We start from the raw sequence: 12096 nt of genomic DNA, 5'->3' as shown, positions 1-12096 counted from the left end.
TAATTCAACCAATCCTACCTTAAAGCTTTAGTTATAGTCACCCACTGATTTATACACATCATCAATGTCTTGCTCCATTCTACATTCCTGCAACAATGACCTCCAGTATATTCATAGCCTTCTTTCTCCATTTGTTATCTCCTTTCAGGTGCTCCCTCGGCTACACCAAATGACTTCAATATCTGTAATTTTTAAATTTTGTCCAGTCCTAATCCACTACTGTGATATTCTCTACTTTTGGTAAAAACCAGCTGAGCTGTATAGGTATGGTCACAGGGCAGATAGATGTTCCACCAAAGTAAACAGAATGGTTAATAATTATTTTTAATTATATTGAACCTATACATAGCTTTAAAACATCAACAGTTCAATGACTAATTTGATAAACTCCAACAGATATATAACAAACCACCTGGTAAAGCCCAGAAGTACAAAAATTGTTAACTGAGTCAATCCTAATGGAGGGCAAGCTCATGCTACTCAAATACAAGCCCATGCAAAGTTACCAAACACTAATTCAAACAAAACTGCTTCAAATATCTTTCCAATATTATCGCAGAACCTTTCACATTGTAAGTATACCTATTTGTAACCACTAAAGGTATATTTAGACAACTAAGGTATCTAAGTAGAACCACAGAATAATAGGAAGAAAAAGTCCTTGCTTGGGATGCCCAAACTGCTGTCACTGAACTGATTCACTGAAAATACGCTTTATTTGTGGAAATATTTCCATCCTTTACTTTGGACCAATTAATTTTTTATTTTATTCATACCAAAAAACTCAGTGACCTCTTCCTCCAGCCTTAAGCACCAAAGGACAAGAAAATCATAGGGGAATAAGATAATAGAAAGTTGTTAGGAGATTGTTCTAAGGCTACCAAGAAATAACTCAGCCTAGAGCTATTTTTAGCATAATAAGGAAACAATCCACATAGCTCAGTTATTCCCAGTGGTCAACATTTTGTTAATGATTAATTTAAGTCACTAAGGTAGACAAAATTTTCAGCAATAACCATCTCAAAGTGTTACAGATTACTATTTCTCCCACTTTTTGAATTTTCCTAATTTCTCCCTCAAAAGAACATATTATCTCCAAATTTTTACTATTAAAGTTAAAGGGGTTGGGGAATGGGCATTATGAACGCAAAGTTTAATTTATATGAAGATAAACTTTGATGTTTACCTACTACTTGGTTAATTCTAGACATTCTGGAATTCTGCCATAATTGCATAAATTCATCTAAATTACTGAGAGCTAAACCAAAAGAAACCAATTCTTCTAAATCTTGTTGTAGAAGCCAACCTTATTTAGAAATTCCTATTCAATTAGACATGAACTTCTGCTAGGTCTAAATTCTTTCTGAGCTACTAGATTATCTTACAAACACCTTTACATTCTTATAGTACACATCACAATTGAACTGTGACTATCTTCTTTGATTTTCAAACTGAAAACATTCCTATTTGAAAATTTCTAGTTATTGCCTTCATATTATTACCTACCAGCTTTCATATCTTGTTTCAAGTGAGTATTATGTCTTAAATATGTTAGAATCAGCAAATGTTTGTTGGACTTGTTATACCACAACTGGGAATAATTGAGAAGAACAAGGCAGTTTCAACACTCTGGTGAGAAAGACATGCTCAAGTATATCTGCTTAAGTATATCATCAAGTTTATTTACTTTTATTCAATATTGGTCTCTCTCTACTGTCATTCATTTTCTCTTTCTATACTTGCCTTTTAGAAATTTCATTTAGTATAAAGTTCTTGAATTCTAAAGAAATAAGTAGAGCTTCCTAAGATCTTTTCCTTAAAAGAATTGCATCTGATTACATCTACATTCAGAAGTGAATCCCCTATCAAAGGAGTCAAAATTTTCTTAAAGCCTAAAGTATAACACAATGACATTAAAATAAGATCATGATTTTATAATTAAAGTTTTAAACTTCCTCAAGGGCAGCCATTATCTTACCAGGGTTTTTCAGAACATCTAGGACACTGCCTTCCTTCAGGGTTTTTGCAGGTCTAAAAGGGCCCTCATAATCTTCATCTGGCTTCTTACAGCTTGTACTGTTCACTGCAGTGAGATCTTGAGCTGTAACTTTTTTAATTATAAAAGATATTATGCCAAGAAAAAGCACTGAACTAGAATTAAATGTATTAAAAATATCTTTCAGAGACTACTTGGGTCAACTTCTAAAACATCATTTAAAAAGCTTGAAATTCAAAAATATGAAAAAATTATTTAACAGTACAGAGTTAAATTGCCATTACAAGGAATTAAAAATACTATTTCCCACACTGTGTATCTCTCCCCTCCAAAAGGACAAAAATATAAACTATAATTACTACCCAGTAGGTTCACTGGTAATAAGGAAAATCAAGCTGAAACATTCAAAAGCGTATGGCAACTAGAGCAAGCTGACGCCCTTCATGGAACATGTAATCAATTACACAGCAGTTTACAATACTGATTTTAAAAAGCCTTAAAAATATTCAATTGAGCCAGTTATTCCGTTTCTGGAAATTCAGCTTATGATTGAAACTTCCCTTCAGCCATAACACTGAGAACCTGGATGATAAATACTCAATAAGAGGCTGATTACATAAATTACAGCACTCTCACAGGGCAAAATGTTACAAAGCCACAATAAAAACAGGTTAGAAAGTCCAAAAGATTTTGAATGTTTACATCTAAAGTGTTAATAGGTGGCCACTAGTGATGGGTGATTTTTATTTATTGCTTTTCCTTTTTATATTTCCCAAACTTTCCAAAAACATATCCTTTTACTTAAAATGAGAATTCTGTATTTTGAGTATGAGTTTTGTGGTTATATTTTTTAAGGGGGGAGTTTACAGATGAAATATGTGTGGAATTGTTTCAGAGTCAACTGATAGGTGTGTTTGCATGTTTGAGAACTCAGAGAAGAAGGGAGAGAGGGACAGATGAGATTGGTCATAAAATGATAAATGTTGAAGCTAGGTAAAGAGTATTTGGGGATTCAGTCTACTATTCAACTTCAGGGGATGTTTGAAATTTTTTATAATATAAATAACCATATTTTTCTATTGGAGTGTTTGTCAATTAAAAAGTATTTTCAAAAAATCCTGCCTACCCCTATACCTCATGACCATGAATTGGGCAATGTATTCTTAGATATGACACCAAAAGCACAGCAGAAAAAAATGTGAACTTCACCAAAATTAAAAACCTTTGTCCATCTAAAGATATTATCAAGGAAGTGTAAAACGACAATCCATTGAATTGGATACATTATTTACAAATCGTATGTCTGATAAGAATATAGGATCTAGACTATAAAAATGCTTACATCTCAGCAAGGAGACAAGCCCATTTTTAAATGATCAAATACTTGATTAGACATTTCTCCAAAGTTATATAAAGGACCAACAAGCACACAAAGAGGGTCTACACTAGGGAAATGCCAACAGATGGCTATTTTTTTTTTTAAAGTACTAAGTGTGGTGAAATGTGAATAAATGTAAACCTTCATATGCTGCTAGTGGGAAAGTGCAATGAGCCAGCTGCTGAGAAAAACAACTCTATGGTTCCTCAAAAGACCACCTGACCCATCAATCCCAATCCTCGGCATGTACCCCAAACACTAAAACCAGTATTCACACAAGTACACGTGTGTGCATATTCACAGAAGCACTATCCACAACAACCAAAAGGTGGAAACAGCCCTAATGCCCATCAATAAACAGAAAAACACACAAACATAGAAACAAACTCATAGACAAGAGAACTTTTTGATGGCTGTCAGATGGTGGGGAGCTGGGGGACTGGTGAAAAAGGGAAGAGATTAACTATAAATCGACAGAAACAAAACAATCATGGGGGTGTAAAGTGCAGTCTAGGAAATACAGTCAATAAGTAATATTATAACTACATAGGGCGTCAAATTGGGTAATAAATTTATCAAGAAAATCATTTCATAAATTATTTAAATGCCACATCTGCCACATCACTATGTTGTACACCTTAAACTAATATAATATTGAATGTCAACTGCAACTGAAAAAAAATTATATATATGTATATGTATGTATTTTGCCCTGGCTGGTGTGGCTCTGTGGGTTGAGTGTCGGTCAGTCTGCAAAACCAAAAGATCACTGGTTCGATTCCCACTTAGGGCACATGCCTGGGTTGTGGGCCAGGTCCCTAGTTGGAAGTATGTGAGAGGCAACCGATAATGTTTCTCTCCTCTCATACATTGATGATTCTCTCCCTCTCTTTCTCCCTCCCTTCCCCTCTCTCTAAATTATAAATAAAATCTGAAAAAGAAAAAAAGAAAATGATATATTTTTAATAAAATAATTACTTGATTATTCATCTCTTCCTCATTTATGCCGATTTCTTGAGTTCAAAAATTATGTATTACTAATTGCAGAGGCCAGCATAACCCTGACACATAAAAATGCTTGTGACCTGAACAGTAAACTTAGAGATGGAATCCACTGCAATTATAATGTAAACAACTCGTGATTTCTTATAAGACTTCTTTTTTAACATACTTATTTTGACTGAACAAAGACAATGCATAAATTTGCTGTTGTGACTATCACCCTCACAATCAAACTGTAATATTTACATTTAGAGAGTTAAATATCTCTGAGGATAATTACTAAAAACATTCATTGTCAAAAGGTTGATATTAGCTGTTTACTTTTTAGAGCTAATTTCATTCAAATGAAAGCATTTATAAGAATTTCCAAAGGTGAAAGGGTTTGAAACATTAATTTAATGTATGCAACTATTTTTATGTAAAAATTTATGAGAAATTTTTACTTACCAGAACTATTTGTAATTGGTTCTGAAATACTACTAGAGCCAGAAAGTTCTACAGTTTTTGCAACAGGTACACTAAATGTAAAACCAATCTGTAAAGAGAAAAGTTATCTTTTAAGTGTCACATTAATTTTATAGAAATATCAAAATAGAGATTTTTTTTATTCCAAATGGAAAATATATATTAAATTTCATTTATTTTAAGGTTCAGTTTTCCATATTTTACAATCTCTAAAATTGGGCCGCTTTTTATAAAAAATGTAGTGTCATAGTTTAATAGCATAGTTTTTAATTTCTAAGCTCCCTTTTTCTTTCAAAGCAGTACATAAATAATGTGTTCCTAATGCTTAAGTATGGGTTGCTAAATGTTATTTTCTAATAAAAAGTTAGAGACTTTTTGCACACTGGAGATTTCAGACATGCATCAGGGAAACTACAAATGATCTGGAACATCTAGTTGGCAAAAAACAATGACACAGTAAAAAACAACAAAGAGTAACATGTTAAAATGATGCACATGCCAAATAAGAATAGGGCAACTTAAACGCTGAACTTATAATTCTTACCCAAAATATTTTTATTACAAGAAATAAACAAATACATATTGTGGAACATACTATCTAAAACTTATCTAGGTTAAAGGTAATTCAAGAAACATATTAACTAAATGCATTATGATTTCATTGATTAGGTCCTAATCTTACGTGGACCTAGGATCAAGAGAAAACAAAAGAACAATTAAAAGGATAGTCTGGGGCCAATGGGGAAATCTGAATATGGATTATATTATTGTATCATGTTAAATTTTGTGAATATGAAAATTGTATTGTGGATATACAAAAGAATGTCCTTTACTTAGTGGAAAATATGGACAGTATTAAGATGTCTGTATCTTAACTTTTAAATGGTACATGAGAAAATGAATATACGTGTGTATGCGCATGTGTGCACATGTGCAGTTAAAAATACAGAAGCATTCACTCATTCAAGTTTTCTGTACACTGTAATTTTTTTTTTAACCAGGAAGAAAAATAATGGTATTTCCTACCACTGATGGCATCTTGGATTTGATAAAAATACAGTATGCCTTTGAAATCAATTAACATGAAATATTCCTTGGTTGCTACTTACAGATGGTGGAGGTAGTACATCTGCCTCAGTAGATTTTACAATTGGAGATGAAAATCTAAACATGGGACTATTTGTGTTGTTTGGAGAGGTCATTTGTACCTGGTTTTCCAATTTATTTAAAAAAAAAAAAAAAAAAAAAACTCTTTAGGAAAAGAAATTGACAATAGACCTTAAGCAAATTATTCCAAAGAAACCAAAAGCAAAACTTTCCCTGTTTAGATTTAAAAATCACTTTTTAGCTTCTAAAACATACTTAGTAGTAACTGCTATAAAATCTGCCTTCCTCTTAGAAGAGGAGCATACACAATTTTAAACATGCATATCTGTCTAAAGAAGAAAAATAACATCTATAAGCATAGGTTTAGAACAAGATTTAAAAAGTAAAAGCCAAAACAAAAGCATAAAAATTTCAGGAGCAAATTAAACATATTAATCTGCCTTAAAAAATAAAAACATGTATCTATTCTTACAGAAAAAGAATAGTATCTCAATTGACAACATTGTTTGGAAATATGCAATCATCTCTTTCTTCAATGCGTTAGTGCATAAGAATTGAAGAGCACTGCCATTATAACATATCCCATTATAATGTAATGTTTTTTAAAAAGCAAAACACCATTTCCATTTTTCTCTTCTTACTGAGTTGATTTCCATAATGAAAATTAATCAATGCTTTAAACTGAATTAGATTTTTAAAAATAAACAAGAAAGATAAAAAATCAGCTCTGTTTGTGTAATAGTTTTGTACCTTGTTTGTTGATGATTGTGCAGGACTACCTGGTGATGGAGTTGTGATCACAGAGGAACTAAAGTTGAAGGTAGGCAGTGAAGAATTGGTGATGGGTAGAGAGATTTTCGGCAATACTGGTACTTCCATTTCCTAAAACACAGTAAGTTTTATAATGATATAGTTCGTCTTTCATGTCACTCTTTTATCTATTTTACTTTCAGATAGATTTTATACAGTTTTGGGTAAATTTAGAATAGGAAGAAGGTAACACCACTCAATGTTAATGTAAGCTCTTGAATTAAATAAATACTACCCTCAATACCAATTTCCTAATTAATGAAAATGAAAGAAAAAATAATATACTGTAGTTGTGACATTAACAAGAAATAAAGTTACATATGGTTTAATAAATATCAGTGCTAATGAGTTTGGTGAACTCCCTTGGTTTTCAACCCAGTATAGCAAAAGGCCACCCAGGTCTCAAATGACTCACATTTAGAGCAGAGTTTCACTTCTGTTAATGATGGAGTAGTTTATATCTCACCAATGCTGACAGATAACAATTATAAACTCTGGACAACTATCTGAGTCCTAGCCAGTTTGTCTCAGCTGGTTGGCGTGTACTCCCATGGACCGAAAGGCTGCAGGTTTGATTTCAGGTCAGGGCACATACCCAGGTTGTGGGTTCAGTCCCTGGTTAGGGTGTGTACAAGAAGGCAACCAAAAAATGTTGTTGGATGGGGACCAAAAACAAAAACAAAACAAAACACAACACTATCTGAAAACACTGGAGAGCAAACAAAACCAAGCAGAAATGGAGGGAATAAGAGACTTGGAAAAAAAGAGCAGAGAAAGCTTCCTATTCTCTTTCTGAGTTGGTGTCACTGGATAGTTGAAATTCAGAGAGAAAACTGCAAATGTGCTGGAGGAGGAATCAGAGGACAACAGACAGGTGACCACAGCAGCTAGAAAATGAGGGGAGATGCAAGACTGAAGAGCCATAGAAGGGGAGCCCGATGTCTGCATATAAACTGTCCGTATCTCTGGCAGACCTGTAAACGACATGTGAGTAAGGCAGGCATCAAACAACCAATTAAGACGGAAGAGTTTCAGCTACTGCCCACCACAAAGGAGAGAGAGTTCAGTAAGTTCACTGCCAACTAAAGTAATTTGAATATTTCAAATGAATGAGGTTTATTATACATAAATCACACATTAGTAGACTCAAGCCCTCCACCAAAGGAAAAGTAATGACACTTTCAGGTAAAAGAAAACTAAGAGAAGCTGTCGCTGTAAAACTTGCTCTACAAGTTCTTCAGGGTGAAAGAAAATGATACTACAGTAGTCCCTCGCTATATCGCGGTTCACTTATTGCGGCTTCACTCTGTCATAGGATTTTAAAAAATATTATATTTAATTTTTATCGCAGATTTTTCACTATGTCGCGAGATTTTGCAGTACTGTATATGTATGTTGTTAAAGTTACGTAGGTTTAAGAGTGTAGAATAAATTTAAGGTTTCTACTTCACAGGGCGGGGGGGTTCTGGAATGTAATACCAGCTGTAAGTGAGGTAATACTGTAAATGGAAATTTAGATTTCTGGAAGAACTGGAGAATTTGAGAGCAAACATAAAAAAAAATTTTTTTTCTCTTAATTTCTTTAACTGTAAAGCAATAATTATAGGTTTATAGCCTACCTATCTAAATGTAATATAAATGACAATGACAACATAAAATGACAAGGAAGAGGAGTGGTAAATCAAACTATAAAGATGCAGGATTCTTAAATTTTCACAGGAAGTGATACAATATTAACACAAAGTAGACTGTAAGGACAAACATAGTAATTCCAAGAAGAACCACTAAGTAACATGAAGAAACAGATAAAAAGCCAACAAGTAATTAAAATGGAACTCAAACAAATATTCAATTAACCCAAAAGAAGGCAGCTTTTGAAAAGAACAACAAAAAAGCAAATGGGAAAATTAAAAAACTGATAGGCCTTAATCCAACCATATGAATAATTAATTATAAATAAACATTCCAATTAAAAGGCAAAAACAGACTAAAAGGCAAGAATCAACTATATGTTATCTACAAGAGACTTAAATATACAGACACAAGTTGAAAGTAAATGGCTGAAAAAGGCTATAACCTGCAAGTAATAAGCCTAAGAAAACCTACTCTAAAAATAGAATGGCAGGCTTATATTAATACTAGATAAAGTAGATTTTAAGATAGAATATTTCAAAAAAATTTTTAAGGGCATTTAGTAATATTAAAAGAGGCACATCACTAAAAAGCCATAATAGATATAAGGTGTGTGCTCTAATGAGGGCCTTGAAATATATGAAGCAAAAATTGACAAAATTAGGGGGAAAATATAGCAAATAAAAGTTGACAATTAAAACTCCTATTTCTCAACAATTTTAAGATTAACCAGACACCCTCCCCAAAAAGTCAGCAAGAACAAAGAAAATCTAGGAAATACTATCCATCATCTTATCTGATGTCTACAGAACACTATATCCAACAACTGCAGAATATACATTCTTCAAGATTCATCAAACAAACCATTCATTGGGCTATAAAACAAGTCTTGATGCATATCAGAACATTAAAATCATGATTAAAAACACTTCTAAATAATCCACGGGTTACAAAAAAATAAAAAAGGAAATTAGAAAAAATATATAAAATCACTATTAATTATCTTCAGAAGATAATTACAAAGAACTTCTTTGCAGCCTGGGTGAGGGGGACCTCTCCATGTGATTTCGGGAATTGTAGCGCAAGCCGTGAGCCAGCCCCACCACCCCACCCCGCCCCCAGGAAGGCCTTTAAGTCTCAAAGGAAAACCAGAAGGCTGTGAGGCAAGCAGGACCAAAGGCCACTCAGAGGGTTCCCATGGGAATTGGATTGAAAGAATGCATATTATGATTTAGAGCTTGCTCTGCTTTTCTTATCTCAGTTAACTATAAAAAATGTGTAGCTAAAAATGTATGAAGCCTTGCATCTGATTTCAGCATGGCATCGGGATGTTTAGCAGACCCTGACACAGAATGGTCACAGTGTTCTTTACATTGATATCTATAATCGGTAACTGTGACCTCTAACTCAAGCAACTGAAAGCTTACTGATGATTCCTAAGTCTTGACCCTGTATCTTCCAAATCCCCTCCTCAATAAAAGGCACTGGACATGGGAATTCTGCACTCTCCTCCTAGAGAAATTAGCCACTTGCCATCCTTCCAGACAAAATATAGTGTCCTGAATAAATCTGTTTCTCCACCATGGTCCTGAAACCTCTGCGGGACAAGGAGTTTCCAATCGAGCCAGGGCATTAGAAGCAGGACAGCCTTATTTGGGGAGACACAAAGGTTTCTTAGATACACAGAACAGTAGAAAATAATGGGAAAAAGTAAATTCAGACTTCTTATAAGAAATGTATCATTCAAAGTATGTGGGTCCAGAATTCATAGAGTTCCTACAACTCAACAAGGCCATCCAATCTTAAAAGGGCAAAAGATTTGAACAGAGACCTCACAAAGAAAGACAATTATTAATGCATTGCCAATATGACATAAACAAGAATACAATATTACTAAGTCATCAGGGAAATGCAAATTAAAATTACAATGATATACCGCAATACACAAACAGAATGGCTACACTGCTTGTGGTAGTATAAAATGTTACTCCTACTTCCACTGCTTGGTATTGTATCTTCCCCAAGAGAAATAAAACATATGTCTACAATAAAGGTACAAGAATGTTCATAGCAGCTTTATTCATAACAGCCAGACACCCCCCCCAAATACACACTGAATAACTGTACTGATATTAACTTTTAGAACAAACAAAACCCAATATATAGTGAAAAAAATGAGAATAGTGATTACTCCAGGGGTTAAGAGGTAATGAGTATTAACTGGGAAGGAGTATGAGTGAAAGGATTGGAAATGTTCAACACCTCATCAGGAGTGTGCATTAGAGATGTAAACATGTGTCAAATTCATTAAATGATACACCTAAGAATTTTACATTTCACTACCTGTAAATTCTTGCTAAATTAAAAAATTATATATTTAACTCTAGTTCATGCAATGCATGCTGAAGTATCTGAGGGTGAAGTATACTGAGTTAAGTCTTAAATTTACTTTGAAATGCACCTCAAAAATAAGATGAACATTTCTTTGCTAAAGTAAATATGACAAAATATTACAATTTAGGTGCTAATATTATGGGTTCACCACCCAATCTTGCAAAATTTCTTCTCTTTGAAACTCATAATCAAATGTGGGGGAGGAGGAAGACAGAAACAAAAGACACATTTGAGTATTTCTGTAGAGATATTTCTGCTTCCATTTAGACCCTTTACAACACCTAGACACATCAACTGAGTAACCTGTATCTCATGCCAACTCATTAAGCCACATATTCGCCCTTATTAATTCTTTTTATTATTGACTTTAAACCAATATTAAATTTGAGTCTTAGTCACCAAAATTTTGACTTGATTGATCAGAAGTAGGTCCCACAAATCTGGGAGAAACTAAGTCAAGAACTGTAACTGGACGCTTACAGATGCCTCAAGTTGAACACAACCACCATCAAATCTGTGAGTTACTATATATGACCTTTGTAATACCTTTACATGGCTTATCTCACATGAGGCAGACACTTAATACCGTAGATGATGTAAACTGAGGCAGAGAGATATATGGCCTTATATCATATAGGTATTACATGGCAGACAGCCTACAGACACAAGCTAAATATATTTTTCTTAACCCTATTAAAAAAAAATTTATTTATTTTTACAGAGAGGGGAAGGGAGGGAGAAAGAGGGAGACAAACATTAATGCATCAGAGAACCATCGATCGTTTGCCTCTTGCATGCCCCCAACCAGGGACCTGGCCCACAACCCAGGCATGTGCCCTGATTGGGAACCGAACTAGTGACATTTAGCTTTGTGAGATGACACCTATCCCACTGAACCACATTAGTCAAGGTTTATCCCCATTTTAAAGAGCAGGAAGCTGATGTACAAAGAGGTTAATTTAATCAAAGTCACTCATACCAGGGAGTGGCAGAACTGTACCTGACATGACAACATTAAGCACTTAAATCTCCCCAAACTCAATCTTATTATAAACTCCTTATCAATAAACTTTTTCATTATAAAAAAGTATCACAGTAGAGGTACAATGTTTAGGGACTAAAACACAATCCTTACAAATTTTGGAATCTAAGATAAGCTGAGTTAAAACACTTTTACTACCTCATATTGCAAATTGGGTTATTTCTAATATAGAATTCTATTAAACTGAATGCTTAGTAAATTACAGTACATCAGTCCCTATTAAGTAGAAATGTATCTAAAATTAGCGTAACTTGTTTATATTTCATTAAA

The 12096-nt window shown here is 33.7% G+C and overlaps 1 protein-coding gene across 1 annotated transcript in view; it reads right to left on the bottom strand.

The window, feature by feature from the left end:
* NUP153 (nucleoporin 153) overlaps nt 1-12096 on the bottom strand; it is a 68732-nt gene that overhangs the window by 15953 nt on the left and 40683 nt on the right. Inside the window, exons 12-15 of the mRNA XM_090269781.1 lie at nt 6699-6830; nt 5951-6049; nt 4824-4911; nt 1979-2107 (exon numbers count right to left, since the gene is read on the bottom strand). Coding sequence (XP_090125907.1) covers nt 1979-2107; nt 4824-4911; nt 5951-6049; nt 6699-6830 — 448 coding nt within the window. The remainder of the gene's footprint in view (nt 1-1978; nt 2108-4823; nt 4912-5950; nt 6050-6698; nt 6831-12096) is intronic.

This window comes from Furipterus horrens, unplaced genomic scaffold (genome assembly GCF_987537825.1).
Source record: "Furipterus horrens unplaced genomic scaffold, mFurHor1.1.pri manual_scaffold_3, whole genome shotgun sequence".
In the NCBI taxonomy this organism is placed as follows: Eukaryota; Metazoa; Chordata; class Mammalia; order Chiroptera; family Furipteridae; genus Furipterus; species Furipterus horrens.
The sequence above is the reverse complement of the archived record's forward strand: the minus strand, read 5'-3'. Positions and strand labels throughout refer to the sequence as shown.